The sequence below is a fragment of the Mus musculus genome, chromosome 8 (genome assembly GCF_000001635.26).
Source record: "Mus musculus strain C57BL/6J chromosome 8, GRCm38.p6 C57BL/6J".
In the NCBI taxonomy this organism is placed as follows: Eukaryota; Metazoa; Chordata; class Mammalia; order Rodentia; family Muridae; genus Mus; species Mus musculus.
Window position 1 is genome coordinate 11,610,504 of NC_000074.6, and position 26,048 is coordinate 11,636,551.

General features: G+C 45.1%; 1 protein-coding gene and 1 non-coding gene across 16 annotated transcripts; both read right to left on the reverse strand.

Annotated features, from left to right (window-relative positions):
* Nucleotides 1-1,077: 1,077 nt before the first annotated feature.
* Nucleotides 1,078-25,423, reverse strand: Ankrd10 (ankyrin repeat domain 10). Of its 15 annotated transcripts, none has more exons than NM_001281974.1 (7): nucleotides 24,908-25,254; nucleotides 22,363-22,515; nucleotides 17,936-18,027; nucleotides 9,759-9,870; nucleotides 8,559-8,794; nucleotides 5,312-5,407; nucleotides 1,078-2,444 (listed from the first exon to the last, which is right to left on the reverse strand). In NM_001281974.1, the coding sequence occupies exons 5-7, from the start codon at nucleotides 8,695-8,697 to the stop codon at nucleotides 1,981-1,983; spliced, it is 699 nt and encodes a 232-aa protein (NP_001268903.1). In that variant the 5' UTR covers nucleotides 8,698-8,794; nucleotides 9,759-9,870; nucleotides 17,936-18,027; nucleotides 22,363-22,515; nucleotides 24,908-25,254; the 3' UTR covers nucleotides 1,078-1,980. The 15 variants fall into 15 exon arrangements, 14 of the variants coding, with proteins under 14 accessions (NP_001268903.1, NP_001268904.1, NP_598732.2 ...); NM_001281975.1 differs by lacking the exon at nucleotides 9,759-9,870 and adding an exon at nucleotides 13,194-13,355; XM_006508692.2 differs by having other exon boundaries at nucleotides 1,080-2,444; nucleotides 5,309-5,407; nucleotides 24,908-25,273.
* Nucleotides 25,191-25,233, reverse strand: Mir7238 (microRNA 7238). Its single transcript, NR_106097.1, has one exon. It is a non-coding gene; the product is annotated as a microRNA 7238 (primary transcript).
* Nucleotides 25,424-26,048: the final 625 nt, after the last annotated feature.

Below are 26,048 nucleotides of genomic sequence, written 5' to 3' on the forward strand. Positions count from 1 at the left end.
CCAACCCACTCACTCTTCAGAATCCCCCAGAACCACTCCTGGAGACCCATGGCTGTGCTGCCATCAGAGCGTGGAGGACTCTGGTGCTACGAGCTTTCTTTTTTTAAAAAAATATTTAGACACTCCAGAAGACGGCATCAGATTTCGTTACGGATGGTTGTGAGCCACCATGTGGTTGCTGGGAATTGAACTCAGGACCTTTGGAAGAGCAGTTAGCTGAGCCATCTCTCCAGTCCCTGCTACCAGCTTTCTAAAGCTGAGGACGGGCACTCTGCTGTTGGGGTCTCCTGAGTGCTGTGCTCTATGCCCAGCCCCAGCGATGGGAGGCAGGGCCACACAGTGTTTTGAGGCACTGGTGATGAAATGTGTCCAAAAATGGGTGTTGTAAAGTCTGTTAAGAATTCTTACAGATGGGCTGGGCGTGGTGGCACACACCTTTAATCCCAGCACTTGGGAGGCAGAGGCAGGCGGATTTCTGAGTTCGAGGCCAGCCTGGTCTACAGAGTGAGTTCCAGGACAGCCAGGGCTACACAGAGAAACCCTGCCTCAAAAAAAAAAAAAAAAAAATCCTTTGCCACCCATGCATACTTCAGAGGGCTCCTTGCCTTTGGTCACCCACTGCACTTTTCCTTCGACCTGTAGAGAGCATGCATGCTGTCCCCCAACAGAGTCTATGTAGCATTTCTTCCCCAACAGTCACATTGTGCCAAGCAATTCTCAAACATCTCTGTCCTTACAGCACACTGAGTCACCCATCAACTTGCTGACTGTATGTGCACTGATACTTGTGTACAGACACTTGATGTCGGACACTCTAGGACATGGCTCACAGGGAACGACTGCTCGGCTTCAAGTCAACCATGTAGGCAGCTTTTCGGACCCTGGAGAGTGGCTACATTCTTCATGTGAGTCTCAGTAAAGCAAGGGACACAGAGCTGAGTGTGATAGCAAACCCATTACATGGGGCATGAAGACAAACTCGGAAAGCAAAATATAACCCAAGGCCAAACCTCCTTCCCACCATACACCTCCTGGACCCCACCCTAACCCCACCTACAAAGCAGTTTCAGAGACAGATCAGCAGTGCATTTTCTTTATTCAATTTGTAAAGAACAGCTTGAAAACAAAATGCTAGTACACTCTTAAAACATTGGCTTTGTCACCTCACAGTTCACTTGCACTGATAGTTATTACAAAAATCAGAAGTCATTGGGTATTTGCTGTATAGCCACTAGTTGCCTAAACAAAAGCTAATTTCTATAAAATCACGAATTTAATGCAGCTTTAATAAGAGAAACCCAAAATTCTCTCAGTTAACTGGATATATAGTGGTATATATCTTTAAGCAGAAAACTTCAAAAAACAGTAACAAAAAAATAGGTCACCATAGTAAAATATTCTGACCCGACAGTTCCTACAAACAGCAACATCCACTGTATATAAAGGAAACCATTGTTTGTGGTAAAAAAGTCTAGAGATCAAGTATAAATGTGGAGTAAAAACAACAACCTAATCCATCCTGGGCAGAGCTGTTTCTAAGGAGACACAGGCAGCAGTCTACACAGGGAGGGAAGGGGCTAGCACATCCGACCACTGAGCGCACCTGCAGCAGTCAGCCCCCTTCCCGGGGTTGCTGCACACTGTAAAGGTCCTTGCACAGGGGAAAGCTGTGTCATCAGGAGTGCTACAGCAAACAGTAAAGGTGAGCGATGCCCAACTGTCCTGATCAAATACAATTCACAAAAAGGTGGCAATGTCTCGTGATGTGGGGAAAAAAAAGGCTGGTGTCAAACAAGAGAAGCCTCCAAAGCACCCCTCGCAGGAGGCCTGCCACGCCATGAGAAGGGTCTATGCACAGAGCAGCACTCTACGTGAAGGAATCCAAGGACTCACTCTCTCTCAGAAAGCCGAGGCACCTACAGCACAGGCTGTCCAGCTTCCTCAAGCTGGCACTGCAGAGGAACTGAGGTAACGCTGGGCTCAGGAGCCGTGGTGCAGCTGCATAGCGCCCAGGACAGCACTGTCGTAGCGCTGTTCCACCCGAACACAGCTCGTGTGCTCCAGCACACTGCTTAGCTCAGGGATGCTCTCAGCAGTGTCCCCAAATCCATGGTAGTGTCCGTAGTGCAAGCTCTCCCCTATGTCCCCCACCCAGGACGGCCTGCTGGCCACACAGCTACTTGGGCTCCCGTTCAGATGGAGAGACCCACACATCTCGGGGTTAATGCCCATGGTCTTTTCTGGCTCCTCAGTCCCATTAGCAGAGACAGAGGCCTGGCCACTGGACAATGGCTGTCCATTGCTAACGCCATTAGATCCTGTTAAGCACGGGTGACTCCTGCTCTCCATCCCATTGAGCTGGTTCGCGCAGGGGAAGTCCAAATGTCCATTGACGACACTTCCATTTGTCAATGTATTCAACACGGAGCTACTGTTTTTCATATCTGCATTAAGAAATACACCTGTCACCAAAACGCAGACCAATGGGGAAGGAGACACTAACATATGTTCAACTCTTGCCACAATTATAAAAGACTTTGGTTTGTATCCTGTTGCTTTTTTCTCCTAAACACACTGGTTCCCTTTTCAAGGTCACTCAGGCAGATTTAGAAGTATAAACATACGGATTTCAGTAGCCTTGGAGGGAGCTCTGAAACAAAAGCTGTCATCAAAAGCAGACACACTGCAGTAGATACTTAACTACTAAGGTGACCCTCAGAGGACAATTTAAGTCACTCCTGGGAGGGCCCATCAGAACCCATGGGAATATTCCTCACAGAACTTTTCTAGGCAAGGAGGGAAGGACAAATGGAGTGGATCTGTTGAGGAGGCCCAATGGTGCCAGTCGGGTCCACTTCCAGTGCAGGAAGCACAAACATAATTACTAGAGGAACGAACTGCTTTTGTCTCAGCAACACCCATTTCTACACACAATCCCACAAGTGCCACTCAGTGCACGGTCACAGCACAGAATGGAGCTTCAGCAGCGACTGCCTACACCAGTTGCTCTTCTTAGTCTTGGGTCAAAGGCAGTGCTGAGAAGTTCCTACTGAATCCAGATCAACAGTGACCATGAGAGCCAAGGTCTCAGAGCCTGTTATTTTCAGAAACCACCTATGCTGAAAAGTTATGTTGATGCTCTCTGGGAATTCACGTCTCTTGCTTGGTAGTATTAAATTTGATCTCAATGCTTGGGGCTGCTCAGAGAGACATGACATATTCCACACAAGCTCAGCTCTAGTGGCTCATGGAGGAAGACCCACGTCCAGCAGTTTCCTGTGTCCTATAGTTTGCCTGTGTCCTGTCAGGGACTCTCTAATCAACTTTCCCCCAAATTATTAGTAATCATAATTTATTTAACAACTGGAATCTGTTCAGAGGATATTTTTCACCTAAAATTACAGCATTTCTCTTTAAACAATCCACTATTAGAAAAGGAGTATTTCAAGACTAGCAAAGAAACAAAATATTCTCAATGGGGAAAAGTATCCACTATTTTTCCAAAGATAAATTATAAATTACCTTTTTAGGTGATAACTCATAAAAAACACAGTGAATTTCAAAGTAATCAACGTCTGTGCAGACGGTATTTTCCCAGTTAGTGCACAAGTGAAGTACATCAGTTTCTCTTTTCTTTTTTTTTTTTTAAAGATTTATTTCATTCATATGATCTGTCTTCAGACACAAGAAGAGGGCATCAGATCCCATTATATATGGCTGTGAGGCACCCCTATGTAATCTCAAAATCAAAGGACTGGCAGCCTAGCCTTGTCTGGGTCAAGGGCAGGAGCTGGAGACTCACAGTGACAGCCAGCTCACCCAAGTCCACTCTACACCCACTCACTCAGCTGCGGACAGAAGCCACTCAGTACAAAGCACTGGGTACAGGCAGCCAGGCTGAGCTTGGGGAGATGATCAATCAAGCCCAGTGATGGGTCTCAAGCAAGGGACATTAAAAAGATGACAGGATCATCTCACAGCTTTTCAAAAAGAGCAGAGATGCATTTAAGGAGGAAACTCCTTATTTCTGTCTGTGCAGATCTCAGGGCAGGGTAGCTGTCTCCACAGCCTTTCTGTGCACAGCGTGCTATTTCACACTAGGAATTGGCAAGAATCTCTAGGGAGTGCCAACACGTTTCCTGAGTCAGACAGTACTGGAAAACACCAGAAGGCCCACGTGGCCTTCTGACATCCAGGACGACCTGCCTGCTGGCATGAGAAGAGCGAAGAGCTTCTTTCTCCTGCCTGACCAGGAAGGGAACAATGCTGTCTCCATAAAGGAGAGGCTCTGGCTTTTACCACTTTTCCTCTGTTAGGCAAAACAGCCTCTGCTGATTTCAGAAACCATTGCTTTAAATGAACATTTGCTCTGAGCAAACTGTTCATGGGTGAGCACCCAGTGCATTAATGATTTGGCCAAAGTTATCACCACCTATGACAGAGCAAGTTCTGGGCTTGACAATATTACCTGTGGGTTAGGAAACACACAGGTGACCTTTTATTTCCAGTGAAGAAATGAACACCATAACAAAACACTTTTATATAAAAATTAGCCATGGTATTTTTGTTATCACCCAAAGATTGGGGAAAAGGCATGTGCCAAATAAATACAGCATTTTAGAAATCCTAAGTCTAAGAAAACTCAGCTCCTTTGACTTTGAAACATTAAAGTAAGGGTTATGTTGTAGTCTTCTGGACACTGTAACACATAAACTCTGCAGAAAATGATCAGTATTTTACAGTCTTCAAGGGAATGCTAGACACCAAAGCAACCAAGAGCGTGGGGCAGTTATCCCAAACTTGTCTTGAGTAGGTCACAAGCCACAGCCACCACCCTCACAGTTAGTTCCCAGCATTTCCGTGAGCTAGCTGTTCACCTGCTGCACTCCCTTCAGAGTATGAGCAACAGCATGTGCAGAGCCACCCAAAGGCCACATCAGGAAACCGTAACTGTAGACCTCATGAGAAACAAGCAAGGCACATCATGTAACAGCTTCAAATCTAACAGGGAGATTGCGCTAGTCCTCATAGCAACAGAATTTACCAAAAACACTTAATTCTTGCATCTGTACAAGTGCCAAAAATTATAATAGAACCCTTTTTTTTTTCTTCAAGACACTGGACAAGAAAGTGCAAAGTTTGAGAACTCAGAAATAGTAAGCATACTGATTCTTGCAACGACAAGGGGTTTGCATTGCTGAAACAGTATATATCTCTATTTCTTTAGGTCCAACAGAACTACTCTCCTGTTGCTTGGTGTCCTCCACCACTGGGGTGTTGTTGCAGCTAACAGGAAACTGTCCAGTCCCACCTGATACAGCAGCACACTCTCTGTCCACGTGCATTCTGTCGGCATCATCTTCAGCCTCTCCATTTGCTAGAGGCATGGCGTGATCCAGGCTGGGAACTGCACAGAAAACGAGGTTTTAGATTCCGTGTCCATAAAGAAAGCAAAGACAGTGCTTTGCATCGCTTTTATCTACACTACAAGCTTTACAACTCTCAAGTAATTTAAAGAAGCAAAGATCACTAGTAAACCTTTATATTATTGTGAAATTACTTTCTACAATAAAAAATATGCAATTTCAGCTCAAAGTCACACATTCCAGATTTTTGCTCATTTTCTTGATGCCAAGAGTCTTAATTCTCAGATGGTTCTTTTGGGGAACACAGAGAGTTGTATAACCTGCAGATAATTCTAAGTTTTCCTGCACCACCCCCTCCACAAGTGAGTTTAATGAAATTTACTGAAGACAATTCTTAATATGAAGCATTCAAAGCAATCATGACATTTAAAATTCATCTACTAATTTCACTAAAAAATTTATGCAAAGGGTTATGTTCAAGTACAGTTTATCCACAGGCTCCCACTCCCAGCAATGTCCAGATTGAGCTCCCTGAAGAAATACAGGAACCTGAAGGCAAACACACAGGCACAGGCCAGAGGACCCGGGAGAAAGGAGCTGGGCCACATTCTCTCCCCTTCCTTAGACTGCCACCCTGTGCCCAAGAGTGGAAGTGCAAAGATATCACCACCACCACCATCATCATCACTCTCCCCTCATCTGTGCCAAACCTGACAACCCTCAGTGAGGACCAGCCCCTCTCTAACAAATGGACTCTTAATTCTAGTAAGAATGGTTTAAAAAAAAAAAAAAAAGTTCCAAAAATTGCTACTACCCATTGCTTCACTGGCACATACTTCAGTCTGCTTTTCACTCAGGAAGAGTGAAATCACTGTCCAGGTGTGGTTCATGCAACCAAGAAACAGAAGCAGGCAGGTCTGAGTTTGAGGCAAGCCACAGCAAGTTCCAGGTTAGCCATGGCTACAGAGTAGCCTGTATGTATCAATCAAAAGAAAAGAGACTAAAATGTCATGTGCAGGAAATTTTATGAACTACATTATCACGAGGTTTTAGATTCCGTGTCTAAATAAAATAAGCTAGACCCTGAAAAACAAAATACTGCTTCTTACATGTAAAATTTAGATTTACACACACACACTTGGGGGAAAAGTCTAGAGGGAAGGGGAAAACAGCAAGGGCCATTACACACAAACATATTACACGTATGAAAATGCCACATTGGAGCCTATTATTTTCTATGCTAACTACTTCAAAAGATCTTTTTTTTTGAGACAGGGTTGGAGCTCAACTCAATTTGGGTGGCCTTGAACTCAAAAAGATCTACCTGCCTCTGCCTCCCAAGTGCTGGGATTAAAGGTGTGTGCCACCAATGCCCAGAAGAATCTTTTATTTACTGTTGGCTACAGACACCTTGGGCACTTGTTTTGAGCCTGGGGTGCCTCCCTTCTGCGTGTTCACAAACAGCACATTTACACACTCATAAGCTCATACTTGTTAACATTCCTTTAATAAGTACCTACAATTATTTCTGGGTCAGAGACTACAAATAAAGCAACTCAGCATTCAAAGTTTTCATAACGGGAGAATTTCACAGCTTTAGGCCGTCCTCATTTCAGAGGCACAAGAGTCTTTCCCAATTATTGATTATCCAGCTGAAGGGGTAACAGATGCTCCCCAGGGTGATGTTTCCCCAGGACCCGAGGACAGCGAGGACAGCGAGGCCACGGTTCAATGCTCATGCCCAGCCTATTGTCTCTAATCAAACCCCAAGCACTCTTGAAACACACCTGCTAGAGGCTAGACCCATACTCAGCATCTCAACAGGCCTTGTACAAAGTGACAATTATAGGTTCTTGTTTTTGTGCAAGTTCACATCTCTGAAAATTAGATTAAATACCTCTTTAGCTACTGACTAGAAATGCAGATGTGGGGTGTTATCTATATTCTCAGCACTCAGAAGGTCGAGACAGAAGGATCATGAGTCTGAGGGCAGCTGGATCACATAGTGAAACTCTGTCCCCAAAATAAAAACAGCCAACAAATGTGAAGGGCATTTTCTCTGCCTGCAGCCACAAAGCCCCAGGAGAACAGGGACAAGATTTTCATTCTCCATGCCCCAAACCTAGGGCAGTTTCCTTATCATGGAATGAAGCTCACATCAGCCAAGAAAAACAAAACATAGGAAGGTAACTCTTCCTCCAGTATTAAAACCATCAATGATTGTTGATCTCAAACAGGTCTGGGGGGTGCAGTAAGACATGGATGGAACTATACCAGCACAGGGCAGAGGAGCCTATCACCATAGGAAGGCACTGATCCAGCAGGCTGAGCAGGAGTGAAATTCTTCCATAGTCTACAGCTTAGCATCTCATTTTCTGAGTTGCTAGGAAAACAGATCTTGGCTGACATCTTCATACAGGCTCTCTCTTCCTCCTGCCTATGAACAGCTGTTCAGCATGCTGCACACAGTCACCATAGCTATCATCTACTTTTCAAACCGCAAAATTGATCTCTCCCAATCCTAACGACACCATGTTTGGATTTGACATGTGTACCACCCCACTCTCCTGTCACTGGTGTTTGTACTTGTAGTCTGTCATTGCTGAAGAAGCAATCTAAGCTACATCTGAGAAAGCAGCCTATGGATGTCTCAGTGACCCACGTTTATTCTGCTTGGGTTTGGAAGGGAAGCGAGCACTACCTCACCCACTCTAGGGGAACCTGACATCTTTCCCTCTTAAAGTACATGCATTTACATGCACATAACATACCTAAACATACACAGACACAAAATATGTAGACAAAAATTGAAGCTACTGTTTTCACTTGACTAAAACAAACTTTATAAGCATATAGAAAAGTTGGGTATATATAAACAGATCAAAATTAGGCATGTTCTATTCTGGCTTGGAATTCTGGAATTATATACCATGACCTCTGAAGTGGAAACTTTGGTTCTTTGGAAAGCCAGTCGTGTCAGATGGCATTCTGCTAGGGCAGACACGGGAAGGATTATTTCTGCATTTCCCTTTCTGACAAGCGGGACATATTACAGTGTGACACAGGGCAGTACTTCAAAGTCCCCACACAGGACTCTCCAGGTACTTACTTGGTACAAGATGCCTCTCAAAGTTGCTTTAGCCATGAAAAAGGGTAGGCCCCTTTCCTTTTCGCACCACCCACAGATCTCACCTCTGGTTCTAGCTTTCTTCACTCCCAAAGATTCTGAGTCTTCCAGGCATCTCTTTCGGTTTGTTCCCAGGCTAACGTGAGTGGGCAGTATGCTCTCATGACCTCCACTCAAGGTGCCATTATGACAGAAACGGCTCATTTGATGGTTCTGGAGGCTCAAGAGAAACTGGGTGCACTCTTGGAAACCCTGGGTTTGTGCAATGTCTGCTGCTGTCAGGCCACTGGCATTTCTCAGGCTGTACAACACAAAAACAATGAATTACATCCCACAGCATTTGACCCTGGTGTCTGCTCCTGCCAAGCTGACTAAACTATCTGAAGGCCTTAACAGATCTACAGCAAATCTTCATTAAGGGAGCAGTTAATCAGCCTGTTCTCTAACTAACTTCTCCTGCATATATCTGATTTGGAAGACAGTTAAAAAAAAAAATCAATATACTAAACTTAAAAGGCATCTTCCTGTTTGACTTCTCAAAGCTGTGTCTTATGTTAGTCTGAAGACTCTCGAGTTATTCTAACTTCAGACTTCACCTGAGATCTGACTCCTGCAGCTAACTCTAAAGCCCATCCTCTAACTGAGTAAATGAATACAAACAAGCATGTACTGACAGCATTGTCCATGGCATTCAGAGCAAGCGGCTCCCTGAATGCAAAGTCACAGCTTAGCAACAAGCCAGATTTTGGGCTGATATGTGACACTCTAAGTGGAAGTTCAGAAGGTATCCTGACAAAGTGAGCTGCCACTGGCTCCCCATCCGAGACAAGGTCAACTCCACGTCAGTAGATTTGGCCCTCCATAGGAAAGTTTTCAGAAGTGTACATGTTGGCATTCTACAGAGCTTGGGTGGGTGTTTCTCTGATAACCCTGCAGTACTGCCACAGGAGCTCATTCCTTAGGCTGAGGCCTACTCTCCAACAGGAACGTATGTGTTGTTTAGTGATAACACTAAAAAGTAAGTCATTGATGAAAGAAAGACGTACTGGGAGAGTTTAAGCCAAAGAGCTGAATAGGAAAGAAACAGCTTAATTTGTAAACAAGAGGAACAGAGAAAACTGAGGGAATGAAAGCCACTGTGTTAAAGCTCCCTCAGAAGGCAAGTACATGTGTTGCTCTGAGAGCAACTGCAGGGAAGCAACACTGTTAGTTGCGGGCTCATCAACTTGTACTGGATATAACAATGGTGAGGAGAGCTTCCATACCTATTCAGCCAGCTATTCTTCACGTCCAACCAAGACGTGATGAAATGAAGGCCTCGCTTTGTATCAGAGAGATGAGCAATCCAAACCCTGATGCTTGCGCTTGTTAGGGTTACTGTTAAGGCAACAAACAAACAAACAAACTTAAAAATAACTATAGACTTGGGGACAAATAATGGTTCTTAGTTCACAAGGATAATCACAGCCTTGTATTCTACTTCCAGTCAGTGGTCGCATGCACAAGGCTTCAGCTTCAGAAAGTTTTAGATACTCATCAAACATATCTACTTAAAAAGAGAGAGAGAAAGGAAATATGTATCTGAAAGACAGGCTCAAGCCGAGTTTGTGTGTGTGGTGCACACAGGTGTAGTGTTGGTGTGTGTGTGCTAAAGGTTGACTGTCTTCTTCAATCTCTCTCCATCTTGTGTTTGTAGATAGGTCTCCCACTGAACCTGAAATTCACTGATGTGGCTGGCCAGTGAACTGTATCATCTCCCTGTCTTCCCAATACCTGGGGATCCAAATTCGGGTCTTGATGCTTGCATAACACTGTGGTGACCGAGTTATCTCCCCAGCCCTCAAGCCCAGCTTGAGGAGATACAAAGAGGCAAGACTTGAGGATCCCAGAAACCAGTAGCACTTTCTTCAAAATAAAAAGCAGTTATGTATAGGACCAGCAGAAACTAAAGCTGCTATGACTTCAGCACTGTGAGTTCTGATGTAGCCATCCCAGCATCTTTACTGATACATGAATTAAAAGAAAACAAGAGTGAATACACGGCCCAAACAAGCCCACTTGTCATTAAAACATGATATCCATGTTTTAAGTGCCCCACCCAGCCACACATCTCACAGGTCTTATAAACATGTGGAACTCATCAGACAGCAGAGTAAAGATTGTCTAGGCATGTCCAGTTTTTCAAGCAAACTGCTATGTGATAAATAAATTTCCTCAGAAAGGTCAAGAGCAATGCTATAGACAAAATTATTATTTTTTAAAGATTTATTTCTATGAGTACATTATAGCTGTCTTCAGACACACCAGAAGAGGGTATCAGATTCTATTACAGGTAGTTGTGAGCCACCATGTGGTTGCTGGGAATTGAACTCAGGACCTTTGGAAGAGCAGTCAGTGCTCTTACCCGCTGAGCCATCTCTCCAGCCCTATAGACAAAATTATGATGATCACTTTTATTGTTACATCTGAGTGTGTGTGTGCACATGTGTGTGAAGACAACTCGTCTTCTTTCATTAAATGGGTTTTAGGGATTGAACTCACTAAACCATCTCACTGGTCCCCGAATAACCCTTTCTATAGATGAATATGGTCTGTTCATCAAAATTCAAGAATACAGAAACAAAAGGCCAACATTCAACAGTAAGAAATGGAAATGCACTAGGATCCTCCGATATAAACTACAGCGGGCTAACAGTTTGCTCCCCTGACTACCCATGTAGCTGACAACACTGGAGAGTTCCTCTACACCAGAGCCAACATGTTTAAAGGCCCTCCCCAACTTTTGAACTCAAAAGCTCAAAAAAGTGAGAGTTAAGCTGTCCCATGCAGCAGCAGGCAGAGCCAGGGGTCAAGCTGAGCCTCCAGTAGGATTTTCAAGGATGGGAAGTAAACATGAACTGGAAACAAAAACGTCTAGAAAATGTTAGAATCTGTGCTACACAGTGTACTGGATACATTGGAATCTGTGCTACACAGTGCTACAGAGGAGCTCATTTTGCTCAATTTTAAGTGGCAGTAACTTGTGGCATTATCAGAGAATAGGAATGTGGAGCCCCCTTCTGATTCTAGCATGGCGTCCTGTGTTACTGTCTCAAGTTGGAGGGCCTGCTTGATGATGCCAGTATACTGAGCACAGCCACCACTCTCCACTTGTCCTCTGTTCAATGTCCCACCTGTTTCCTCTCTTCCTCATCCCCACTCACCATATGTACTCTGTTCCTGGGTGAGAGGCCCTCACTGATCAGCAGGGAACATCTGATCCAGGGAACATACAGAGTAAGAGCTGCTCTCAAGGTCTTCAAGCTACATTAAAATCAGAGTAAGCACTAACTTATATCCCCTCAAAACAGGTTTTGCTTTTTTTTTTTCTTTTTTTGCAGTGTTGGGGATCAAATCCTGGGCCACACACACAATAAGCACTCTGCCTTTGAGTTGCACCCTTAGTCATCAAAATACTAATTTTTAATGAAAGAAGCTTGGGCCTTAAAATTCTGTTTTCACATTTGCTTGCTTTATTAGCTCACATTTCAACTTCAGTGTTTTAACAGGTGGGACTGCGATCTTGGGTAAAATACTCCAAGCTAACTGACCTCTATGCAGCGCTCCCAGTTTAAGGAGGCACTTTCACCTTTCCCGTCCTAAGTTCCAAAGTTCCATGGGAGGCAGGCACATGAATGAATCAGACAACTCCTCTATGACCTCCATGTCTACTTTGGGTCAAGTGCTTGCTAACAGTCCACCCCTTCAGCCTGTGATTCACCAACATTTACCAGAGTGTTTTCTGACTAACTAGGTCATGTAGACACAGACTCTAATGAAGTATCAACAGACATAAATTACCTGGGAGAAATCGCTAAAACTTTTAAAGAAAGATCTTATCCACTCTCTCTGGTCCTAATACCCATATAAAAATATGAAAACAGGGAGTCTATTAAAAACGCTAGTCTTGTTGAGACTCTGCAAGCAGCTTTGAGAAGGAAGTCAGCAGGCTCAGACTTCCCTGCTGCTGAGCCCAGTCTGCGGCAAACCATGTTCCTCCTGGCTACCAGTCCCAGCTCTCACTGCCCCGCTACAGGAAAATAACTGTTCTCCAGCCAACTATCTTCACAGCACTGAGAGATTAGGTTCGATCTCTTAGAGCACGCTAGGCAAGCTCTACGCCACCGAGCCCTCCTGCGAATGTTTCAGAATCAGGAAACTAGCACATGGGAGCTACACATTAAATATTTTGCCAAAGTGGCAAAAATGAACCAAACTGCCCTCAAACACTTTAAACAGAGTATTAAATTTAACTTACATAAGAACCACTCCCCAGGAACTTTAGAACATATTGTCACAAAGACCCCTTTGATTTTCCACTTACAGTGTCACAATACCAGAAGAGAGAAGCCGTTCCAATGAGTGTTCCCTTTAATTAGAGTAATAATCACAGATCAAGAAATATCTAGTTTTCAGAACTAGATAGTGTCACATCACCACTGTAACACTTTCTTTGTGCTAATGCCATGTGACAATTAAAAATTAACAACAATTTTTATATAAATAATATTTCTGTTAAAGTTCTGATCTGAATTTAGCTATTGTTAGTTTACAAATAAAAAGGTAGATATCATAAATTAGGGTAAGCAAAGCATGCAAATCTAAAGAATCTATATCTGAATTCCTAGATTAGCATTAAAACCAATCACCGCAACAAATACCTCAACAGTATGCTTGTGTGCAGAAGGGAAGCCATACTGAACATTCAATGCCACAACCGTAAGGTTTCGGAGAAGCACCTGTGGCAGTTTCAGCAGTTTCTATGGGAATGCTCCCCCTTTCTAGGATTACTTGAAAAAACCAAGTCAATTCGAATTACGCAGCTGTAAAACATTGACACGTGTAGTTTTTACAGATTCAGCATCTTCTGCGTGACTGAAACGGGCATGGTTCATACACAGGAAACGTCAATCATAAGGGATCACATTTGCAGGCAACACTGGATTAAAAATACATACACACATACGAGGTGCAGGAGCAGACACAGAGCTGAGCCACTGTGTGCAGCCACCTTGACTGTTTTTGTGCTGGCTTTAAGAGTTACCTCTAGTAACTTTAGCATGAAGCCAATTTATGTCAATATTTCAACAAAATTTTAACAGTATGGACTGAAAACCATCAACTCACGATTCTGGTTACTTTAAAATTTGTATGCTGTATCGCAAATACATTAGTAACTATTCCTAGATGGAAATAAGCAAATACATGGGATCATTAAAAAAAAGATAAAATAAAAACATTTACTAAATGTCCATTTGTACAGACAAACATTAGCAAACATTGTTATTGCAGTAAAAGAAATACACGTGTATTTTTAACCCTTTGGTATCCAAACACATTATCATGGAGACTTTCATCAATGCACTCTTCAGGTAACAGTAGGAAGAAACTAATTTTTAAAAGTTTCTACCTGAATAAATTTGGTGCCAAGTTTTCATTTCAAGTTCAACATTATTGAAGATGTTTAGCATTGCAAGTGAATCACAATTATGTTTGCATACATTAAAATACTTAGCATGTTTCAGTATGATTTAACAGAGAGAAAATTGGTATTTGGAAGTTGCTGGTTTGTTTTTAAAGCACTAATTTAATATAAAAGCAACAGTTAAATAGTGAAATCTACTTCTTATTTAAGTTGTCTGTCACCTCTGGGACGCCGTCAGTCATACTGACTGCTTCTGCCTGTAGGCAGAGCCACACAGCTGTCCCACCCGGATGGAGGAAAGGCAGCAGCAAGAGCAGAGGATCTGTGGTAGCAGCATCTGAGAAGAGGCTGCGTGTGAGGGTACAGAGAACTCCTTGGAGCGCTAGAGCATCAGACCAATTCAGTCACAGTGCTGAGACATCTAACAGGATCAGTGCTCTGAAGGACAGACGCATCAAGACGAAGGAACCTTCAGCATCAGAAGGAAGGGGCTAACAGTAAATCTTGGCTTTGTCCTGAAAAAAGTTACAAGTGAGCTTCTGACCAAACACATTAAACACTTATGTTCATATGTGTTTGTATGTTCAAGATATGTTTGTCCCGGTGCTAGCCCTGCCTCTCAGGTGAAGCAGACACACCTGCTTCCTAAGTACAAAAGCCTAACAGCTCCACAGGAGCTGCATCTGTGGCCTACAGCCACTTCTGTCAGACAACTGAGCTCACTTCATCCGAGGTGAAGCCTCTTGACAATGAACCACAGACCCTGCTTTATCTTGCCCGCCCACTCTTGGGTTAACCGTAAATATTTCAAAGGCTGCCCACTTCACCTATCATAAAACATACAAGTTCTGATGAAGTCATATTCTAAAGAGGGGAAGATTGCTATCAGCCCCGCCTTCCACCCCATTAAGACTGAATCAGAGAAAAAGCACAATATGCCTGCATGTGTGGGTACCTTGATTCTACCCAGAGGGAAAAAAATACTACTTTAGTATCAGGTGGGCTTAGAAGCATCCCTTTCCTCAAGAAGGTAAAGTTACCAAACATGATAAAAGAATAGCAAATTTTTGTCTTTCTGTAAAAAAAAATCACACTAAAACCCAACCTTCTATTGTTCCTCTGATACCAGAGGAAGTGGGCGGCTCTCCCATGTTGGTGTTTGCCGCCCTTGTCTACTCAGAGCAGAGGCAGCAGCTAGCACAGGTAAGAAGTTGAGAGCCGCCCCAATTCACCATGCTGAAACAGCTGAGTTCCTTTGGGGACACGTGTGCCCACATTCCTGAGATTTGACCCTGTGTATCTCAGCCCCAGCGTCAACAGTGGCAAGCACGGAGCACCACCACAGAAGCCAGAAGCACAATCTCACGTGGAAAGATAACTTGGCACCAAAACTCAAGACTTAAATTAAGAGAAGAAAACAAAAGTCTGTCAACATACTCACGTGTGATGCTAGAAAATTTAATACGATGCACAGCTGCTGAAATGTGTTATCTTACAGTTGCAACCTACATTAACAAGTCAGTCACATAACAAACCATTCTAGCCACAGACACTTAGCAGTTACCCTCATCTACCCGATGACCAGAAAAAGCACAGCTTTAGTCTTTGGCCACTTTAATGTAGCACATATATAAAAAGCAGAGTCGGAATTAAAAACCGAGTCATTAATTTAAAAATAGCAGTAAGAGGCAGCTTTTAACCTATTCATAGAAGGAAAGTTTTTAATTTCCTAAATATTATAGATTATAAAATGAACAATTATGACCCATTCTGAAATGGAAAATATATTAAGTGATTTTAAATATGTAAACTAATGTAAAGACCTTTGGTCTTTGGGGGAAAAAGTCCTATCATGTGCTGAGATATATCTGGCCTTGTAAGCATCATTATAGACCTAGGCACTGCTATTTGGGAGGAGTCAAACTGCCTATGTAGACAGAGTAAACAGGATCAATTATAAAAATGTGCAGAATAGACACCAAGAAGTAGTTTTCGATTTAGCTTACTGGAAAATGCAACATTTTCTCTAGATTATAAACCCAATAACCACATATACAATAGCAATAATGACTACTTGTGTTCTAAGTCCAGGCCAAAGACTTCTAATTTTAAGAATTGCTTTTGCCTAGGTAGTTCAAGCTAAATTCCCTTCCCAAAAAATGTGAGCGCTCAGTCCAGGGCAGTCACCATAGTGCAGGGTCTCGAGGGGTGGCTCCTGTACTGAGATGGGGGACAGACTGGCACTCGAGGCCATGCTCAGCCACACCTGGTAGAAAAGAGACACTTGAGGGTCCTGTAACCAAGGACAGAATTGTAAATATGATACTCATTTAAGATACCTACTTAAAGGAAAAAAAAAAAAAAAGGACAAGTGACAGATATTTAATGGCTCAAAGGATTAAGCTACCCATTAAAATTAAAACATCTCTGTAATAAAATGTTCAGGACCGATTAAAATATAATTTAGAAAAAAAATAAAAGTAAACTATTTTTAAAAAAACCCAACTTTAATTGTTCATTATTTCCATAAATGATAATTAAATAATTTAATCAATTGTTATATATGACTGTATTTATAATTAAAGCTTGTTATTAAAGCTTGAGTCTTTAAATATAAATACAGAGAATAAAACTGATTCTACAACTTTAAAGCAATTGAGACTCATCTTAAATGTTTTACGATTATATAATACATATTCACATTATCAAGTTGATTTTCCGTTACCTTACATCCCAGCTAAATATAAGTTACAAGGGTCTCTCTCAGATGTTAGCAACTAGGCCTCAAAGGTGCACTCCTGTCTCAGCCTCCTGGGTGCTTGGATTACTGTCATGTGCTAACATGCCTGGGCAACCCAGGCCATATATATAACATTAAACACCCAAGCCTGAGCTAACGGCTAAACTTGGCAATAAAGAAGGAAACTGAAGCTAAGACAGTGACTAAGCTGAGCTCTGGACAGACATATGATCTAACATACATGGTTTTGCTACCCAGGACCTATGTTTAGAATTTACTGTAATATGAAGTCAGAATAACAAAATGGAAACCAAAGGGTTAAACTAAATTTTATGGGTCTTATTTCATCCAAAGTCTCGATGTTCACATTTCCTGTTAGAATAAAGTGGTTTCTAATTAAATACTTTCTTTATGAATTACTCATTAAGTTACAGTAAAAATTTAAAAGCTGGTATTGTCAGTTTTTTTGGTTATTACAGCTCTCTATAGCTTACACTCAACATTTTGGGGTGAAAAAACCGCATCCATTTGTTAATGCTGTGAACTGTAGAAGAAAATTTTTATAATGTAAAAATAGTGAAACAAATGAATATAATACCTAAATAAACGTGTAATGCTACGGCTAGCTAATGATCTACATGAGACCACGATTCTGAACTAACCTGCTCACACACTAGCACTGCTCTAAGAGGAGGTGGACTCCAGTTCCGGGAATTCACTCAAGGACGTTCTAACCTCACCTCTCAGCATGCAGTCTCTCCACGTGCAGCTCCAGGTTACTAGACGCTATGAAGCTTTGGGTCAAAGGAGACTTTTATGAAGCCTCTCATAGCCAAGGAAACCAGACTTAGAAATAGTCAAGACTATGAGCCAAAGGGACCTGCGAAGGCACTCTCCTCTAATCCAACCCCTCTCCTGTCTGAAATGAGAGCCCAGCAAACCAAGTGTGAAGACCTGCCACAGTGGCACTACTTGTGGCACAGTCAATGACATCTCATGGACGGACTGTTCTTTTCATGCCACTCTGATGCCTCACTCTGAGCCATGGGGGAATGAAGCCTGCATCTGCTAGTGGTCACTCCAACACAACTTCTTCACTAACACCTGACCAAACAGGCACAACTCTACTGCTAATTTCAGAATAAAGACTTGTAAGGCTTTTGCTGCTCTAAACACTCCTTCTGGATATAACATCTTGACTACATCTCTAAGTGGGAGGAATAATTGAAGACACTTACTCGGTGTGAGCCCCGCTCCCTACCAGGGCAGTGATGCACTCGAGGCTCCCTGAGCGGGCCGCCTTGTGAATGGGAGTTTCCCCCTCACAGTCCTGAAAAACAGAATGCATATGTTCAGGGTTACCACGCCTTCACAGTGAGAAGCAGGGAGCCCACACACCCTGCTCCGTCCCTGAAATAAAGTAGTGTGAGCAAAACCTAAAGTGGAATAGAACACAGTGCACCAGTGAGAGGAGGCTGAAAGCCAGGCAACAGGGCAGACTGCCCACAACATTCTGCTACAAGATCCTGATGAGAGAAGACCTGGGAGATGTCCAGTTCTGATGATGTGGTTAGTGCGTGCCAGCAATGCTGATTTACTAAGCATTTTATCCTGGAGCTTGGCACAACTGTATTGTATAGAAACTCAAAATAACTAGCAAAAAACAATTCACATTAAAACAGTCAGGACAAGAGAAAGCCCACAAGAATCTTAAAAGTTCCCATCTATCCCTCTACAGCTTCTATGGTGTTGACGCCACTAAACCACAAGAGCACCTTCAACTCTCTATGCTGAACGAGAACCACATGTTAGAAGACGATCAAGTCAGAGGATGAAGCAAAGAGAGGAAAACCTAAGCTGGGCAGGCGAGGCTTTGTAGCACAGACAGACCTTCAGCCAGGCAAACACAAAGGCCAACAGAAGGCAGTGAGCACTCAGAAGCCTCTTCCAAGTGATAGTCGTTTTTTAAAAAATGAACCTGCTTTACTGTGTTAGTGAGAAAACCCTTCTAGTGTGATGCTTCTAGGTTGTAAGAACCAACGCACGAAGTGCATCAGAAGACGAAAGCGAGCAAGAGGAGGCAGAGACTCAAGGACCACGGGCCTTCTAGGACACCTGAGGAGAGAGTGTCCCTAGCACTTAAATGGATCCCCCTTCAAGGTTCCTGGGAACAGCAGTTGGCTGTGATAAAGAACAAAAGGCAGGGGTGGGGCAAATGCTCACTGACTGGCCCTGGGAAAGGGTCACTCATAAATATAGCAAAAGCCCAAGGTCCTTCCCAGTGCACAGCACCACACAGGGAGAATTGGCCACTTATTTAAACAAGGGTTCCAAATGGCTCTAAATGGACTTAAAAGTGATTCAAGAGTCTGGTCAGGAAAAAGTTGTTTTTTAGTTTGTTTTTTTTTTTTTTTTTAAAGAAAGAAACAAGCAAGCCACATGATTATCCAGGAGCTACCTAGTGAACTCAGAAAAACAACAACAAAGAAGACAAAACCCCAAGCTGCCTTCATTTTCCCCCTTTATTGGAGATGGGGGTCTCTCTATTGCACATCTCCATGTCTTCTAACTTGCTACATAGAGCAGGGAGGCCTCACACAGATTCATTGACCAGCCTCCACCTAACATTGGGATTAAAGGTGTGTGCCACCATATCCGGCCAAGCCACCTTTTAAAAGAAAAATGGAAGAAACAAAACCCACACAAATTGGCTGGAAGGGAAGAAGTTTCTGTAAAGAAAGTGCCTCGTCACACTGCTGAGCCCCAGCTTCAGTGAGGAACCATCCTCAAGAGTAAGGGAGAGGGAAACTGTGGCAAACACCCACCTCTGGCTCCCTCTCCCACATACACGCACCCACCTGCAAATAGATTATTCATATACCACAGACACATACTCTCTGCAGAAAGCTAACAGATTTAAATGAGAATTTTGCAAAACATGTTAAAAAAATCTTACAGTTAATTTTGGAACACAGCAAACTATTTCTCAAAAAAGATGGAGACTAGTAACAGTGGTTAGAGAACAGGCAGGACTACTTCTAGCCCTTGCTTTGTGATTTACACACTTGAAGAAGGCGCATGTGGAAGCAATCTTCAATCAAGAGAACCCAGAAACTCCCTGAATGATGATGCTCCAGTTTCCATTACATTTCTAAAGTACCCAGTGGTGTGCATGCATAAGAGGCTAGAACCATCACAAACTCTGGGAGGCAGGAAAGAAAGAGGAAGAGGCACCAGAAATCCTGGCCAGTTGCAGGGAGGACAACTGATACTTTAAACAGTGCCCTTCCTCACTCCCATGGCTCAGAAGGCAAAGCCAGGTAACTTTTCAGTCACTAATGCAGAAGATCCCACCCCACCAGGGCTGAGATCCGAGAACTTAGCACCCTGTCTGGTGCTGGAGCTGAACTTAGGCCCTCACTCATGCTGTACAAGTGCTCTACCACTGAGCTGTTTGTTAACTCCCAGCCCACAGATCCTTAGACTGTTCTTTAATTTTTTAAATGTTGGCTTTTGTCTGGTGAATACTATTATCCCTGTTCCAGTCCAATAAAAGCTAGTTACAACCAACCAGAGATGCTCTGCAAGTCTTTAGCAAGGCTGTTAGTAATGGCACCAAAATACAGCGGCATGAAGACTAGCTCCACTTCCCTGTTGAAAACCTGCAGCACTGAGTCTCACCTGACAGACGGTCAAAAGAACGTGGATACAAACCTGACCATGGAACTGCTGGCAGCTGACATGCCAAGGGCAAACAGAAGAAATTTAAGTAGACACAAACAAGGTGAGAAACAAGCAAACAAACTGTCTACCCCACAACAGAGCATAAGTCACTGCCACATCTACAGTGACCTCCAGAGCCAGCAAAAGGAGACAAGACATTCTAGGTCCAGGTGAGCACCTGAAGTTGAGAAATTACAACAAGGCTAGGAAGGCTAGGAAGACTTGCTCTGGGAAGGCACCCCAGAGCGTAGCGGGGACACGGGGACACACCTGCAAGTCTGTATTTTCCGCATCTGCTGAAAACAACGAAACTACCATAAATGCTAACTCAAAGGAACATCTAGCTTTGAAAAAGCCTTAAAACAGTACCAATTTCTTTATACCTTTCTAAACTACATTTTGTTAACTACTTAAAGTTAATATGTACCTAAATTCCATATTAACAGCAAATGAGTTATTTTCCTTCCCAGAATGACTACCCATATATGTCTCTTTGGTAGAGCTGGAAGCACAGCCTGCTAAGTAAGCCGTCCAGAGCCGGACTGCCAGGTGAGCAGAGGACCCAGCTCGAGCCCACACCTGCTGAGACCAGGGGGCAACAGTGTGGATGTTAGCAGGCGGACAGACAAGCCCCTGCCCTGCAAGGTGACGGTGCAAAAGAGAGATTCATGTCAGAGAAGGAAAGCAAGCATGTAAGGATCTAAAGCTGTCCCTACTCAAGTCTCAGTGACAGAAAATGGGCCTCTCTGTCAGTCTCAAGGAGAAGGAAACTGCCTGATACAGGTGGGTCCCCTTCATCCAGGCTTTTAACCATGGCCAAACAAACACTTGCCATTTTATGTGAGTAGCTAAGTTATCTTCAGGAAAGGGACTACTGCTGCTATAGCCATGCAGGAGGGAGGAAAGGAAGGTTCTTTGCATACAAGATGCGGATGGCAATTAGAAATTACTTAAGGGGCTGGAAGGGCAGCTCATCTGTCTGAGGGTACAAGCTTCCCTTCCAGCACCCCTATCAGTTCAGAGCGCTTACAACCACCACCTCCAGGAGAAACTAATGCCTCTGGTTTCAGCAGGCATGTACACGTAGTCACACATAGACAAACATCAGCCACCAGTGCTGCCAGCGGCTGGGCAGCAAATTCCATCTGCTCCCTTTCAGACCATCTACTGGATGTTTCTCTATGATAGGCTAATAACATAAACATAGATTTGGAATACACTTAGGTAAGAGAGTCTAAAATTATATTAAAAGAAAATCTAGGGGCTGGTGAGATGGCTCAGTGGGTAAGAGCACCTGACTGCTCTTCCGAAGGTCTGAAGTTCAAATCCCAGCAACCACATGGTGGCTCACAACCATCCGTAATGAGATCTGACACCCTCTTCTGGAGTGTCTGAAGATAGCTACAGTGTAGTTATATATAATAAAAATAAATAAATCTTTAAAAAAAAATCTAGTTCACATAACCTCTAACTGTATACTTATACAAAAATTCCTCAAGTCATTCTGTGTTCCACTAAGGAAATGACACTTAAAATGACATTTCTACACCTAGTCACTACACCCAATTTGTATGTGAAGGGCAAACCCACCCTTTTGCACATCTGGATATGTTTCTGCAGTGTCTATGAAGTTAAGGCAGTAGTGAGCTGGAGCCAAGAAATCTGGGCTGTGGGCCAACAGCCTTCTATTATCAGCTGTGACCTTGGGCAAATCATCAAATCAGATCTGAGGGAGCCACAGGACACGCAAAAGCACTCTATAAACTGAGTGCACGCCTCCAGAGGAAAGGGCCTATTAGTCACAAGTAACTGAAGGGACAGATTCCAGCTCACCTCAGGTGAAGACATTCAACTCTAATTAAGGGCCCAATTTAAAGCAGTATCATGTGAATAACTGGAACTGGAAAAACAAACAAAGGCAGTGTCAATCAGGCCTTCTTACCGGTTTGTTAATGTTGGCCCCAGCTTGAATCAGCCAGACCAGACACTGAGGATGTCCTCCAAAAGCAGCGATGTGGGCTGGGGTCTGGGCATAGCGGGTGGTCGAGACATTCAGTGAGGCTCCTGCTCTTACCAACTGCATTAAGCACTCCAACTTCAAACAAAGGTGGGAGGAGAAACAGTACATGTCAGTATAGCAATTAATAGGACACAACCTAAATTCTCTAACAGTCACCAGTGGCATTTTTGCTAGCATTATTTTCTTCTGACAGTAAGTTAATTTTCTCCAATCACTAAGCAAAACTTTAAAAGCATTTATGCTGAGTGGAGTGTTCTTAAAACACACACACAAACCTCCTATAAAGGCGTTCACACTCATGGTAAGTAAACATCGGGCTGTAAAAATTGTACAAATTGTACTGTACTGTAAAAAGTGCAGTAAACTCTTTATAGTCAGACTTTCCCACACCGTGCACAACCCCGACACACTGAACTGCCCCAAAGCCCAGTCTGTATCTCTCTCTCTCTCTCTCTCTCTCTCTCTCTCTCTCTCTCTCTCTCTCTCTCTCTCTCGGCCTTTAAAACTGAACAGAAACCAAGTATGCGAGATAAATAACTAACTATAATAAAAGAGTCACACCACGGCTGAGCTCACCCAGTAGGTGACTAACTCAAAGACTGGCAAGCGCAGACAAGATCCAGCCAGGTCCCACTGCGCTGGCAGCTGGCTATGAGTCCACCACATTCAACATGTGCCTACACTGGCCAGGAATTTCTTCGGTACTTACTTGTTCTCCAATTTTGGACTGTCTGTTTCTCTTCAACTGACCACAGGCAGTGAAGAAGCTGTGCTTGGTTGCAAGCAATTCCTGAGAACAAACAGCACCCCGAACCTCCTATCTGTCTCCCCAAGCAAGGTAAGCTTGTCCTTACAAAGGACTGGTCACTTCAATAAACACAGATTCTCTGAGTTTTTATTGATCGGCAGGCTGCAAAACTTGCACAGTCCACAGCAAACAGACATTAGGACAGTGTTAGAAAGTGATGGCTGGCCAGGCGGTGGTGGCGCACGCCTTTAATCCCAGCACTCAGGAGGCAGAGACCGGCGGATTTCTGAGTTCCAGGCCAGCCTGGTCTACAAAGTTAGTTCCAGGACAGCCATGGCTATACAGAGAAACCCTGTCTCGGAAAACCAAACCAAACCAAACCAAACCAAAAAGTAATCGCTGGTGAGATTTCCCAAGGGAAACATACAAGTACAAAGTGGCAGTAAGATGAACAGGTGTCAAGAGAAAAGCAGTTAGTTAACCTTTAACGTGGAGCCAGGATTTGAACCTGTTAGCTATGCCGTGTTCAACCTAGGAAACTGGCTTTGGAATTGTGGAGGGTCCTTTTAAATGGGGCATCTGGTAAAAGCAAGATAGTTAGCCTTCACAATGGCCAGTTTTCCGGGAATAAATAAGCCCCATAAATTACTGGGTAACCTGAGCATCACTGGTAGGTACAACCTAGGGAAACACGCTGGAAACCTACAGGAGGGAGAGCAGTAACACATGGCCCGGCTGGGGTGAAAGGCTCAGCCTTTTCGCCTCTAAGAGCTTTCCGTAATAGTTGGAACGGGTTAACAAGATGGTTCCGTATCTTAAGACCATCCAGGTTTCAGATAGGAAAGCTCAGAACTACAACGTCCTCGCCTCCGCTACAATACTGGTCTCCAAAGTCAAGTCTACAACTCGTTCTCCGTAGACGTGAAAATGCTCCTTTAGCTTTAGATCAAATTCTGGTAAACAGTACAGCGTGAATTTTGCCGCTTTATGGCGCAGAAGCACTTCTGTGTGCAGGTTAACTAAGGCGACCACGAGAAGGTGGATTCCCAGCGACTACCTGCACCCAACTGCATGCCACCTTTCAACACCAGGAGAACGGGGCCAATTAGCGCAGCTTACACAGGACGGTCCCGGTGGAGAGGGGGCCGATAGGCATGGCCGCGACCCCGCCGTCGGCCATAGCAGGTGCAGACTTGACACCCCCGGCTACGAGGGCAGCGCCCATCCCTCCGTGCCTTCAGGGGGCCCTGCACCCGGTTTCCATTAGACAGAAGCGCGAGGCCCCCAGTTTCCTCCTCGCCACGATTCCCGAAGCCCGGCGGCCTCCGCGCAAACGGCCTCAACTGCAGTCTGCCCGCCCCGCTCGGAAGAGCCACAAGTGTGCACATGCGCCCTGGATCCTTCGGGGGAGCCGGCGAGACGGACCCCATTTCCGCCCCGCCTCCCAACACTCCCCGCGCCCCCGGAGGTCCTGGGTCGCGCGCCGCCCGCCGCACATGCGCCTTGAAGCCCTCGAGGCGCCCGCGGCGTCTGAGCAGCTTCCGCGCCCCCCACCCCCCACCGTCCTGGGTCGCAGACCGCGCGGTACCGCACATGCGCCCTGGAACTCTCAGGGGTTGCGCTGCCGCTGCCGACCGCGCTCTCCAGACACCGTGGGGTGCGCTCTGACCCTAACAGCACACCACGCGGAAAATGGCGCCTTAAAGTGCCCGCGCCCACCTTGCCGAAGTGCGCAGCCCAGTGCACGGGCGTCCAGCCGTAGAAGGAGTCCTCAGCGGCCAGGTGAGCGCGCGGCGTGTGTGGCAGCAGCGAACAGAGCGCGACCAGGTCCCCGTCCCGGCAGGCGCGGTGCAGCGGGAAGCGGAGCGACAGCAGCTCCTCGCTGGAGAAGCCTGCCTCCACGGCCGCGCCCGCTCCCGCTGACATGATGGGTCGCTAGGAAGCACGCGACTGATCGGCCAGAGGAATGTGCCGGTGAAGGCCTGCGAAGCTGCCGCCACTCGAACACAAAGGACAGGCGAGCTGCTGCCGCGTCCCATCCGCATCCGAGCGCAGCGAGCACTGAGGGCGGGACCTGAGCCACGGGGCGGAGCCTGCGCCTTGAGAGGGTGGGGCCTAACAGTCCGCTGCCTCCGACCGCTGCTGACGCCCGTGGTGGGGCGAGGCCCGCGCCTGGATAGGGTGGGGCCTCCCGCAGGTGGTGCTGAGGCTGGCGCCTGGGATAGGGCGTGGCCTTGGCTGCAGGGCGGGGCCTTCTCAGGGTCTGCGCAGGAACGCCGCCTTAGGCGTCTGGTGGTGAAGTTAGGGGCTGGGAGGCGATCACCGCTTGAGGAGGCCGCTACTGATGCCAACGCTGAAGGTGTAGGGGTTGAGGGTGGGCCTGCACGTTAGTGTGGTTAGAGGGACGAGACTTGCCGGGCAGTGGTGGCGCACGCCTTTAATCCCAGCACTTGGGCGTCAAAGGCAGGTGGATTTCTGAGTTCAAGGCCAGCCTGGTCTACAGAGTCAGTTCCAGGACAGCCAGGGCTATACAGAGAAACCCTGTCACGAAAAACAAACAAACAAACAAACAAAACAAAACAAAAAAAGGAGGGGGGAGACTTGGCTGCGACTGAAGCCTGAGGAGGCCGCGCCTGAGACCTCGCCTGAAGCCGGAGGCCTACGACCCTGGCTGTAAACCTTGCCTGGGGCAAGGCCAAAGCCCAGGCCGGCCTCTCTGTGATTGGCAGCTGAAAGCCACGCCTTAACTAAAGGAGGAGAGTCTGGGATTTGGAGCGGAGCGGCGCTCTGGTCGATTCCTGGGGCGGCTGGGCGTGACCTGGCGCTGGTGGGTGTGACCTGGAGCGGTTGGAGCTCGGCC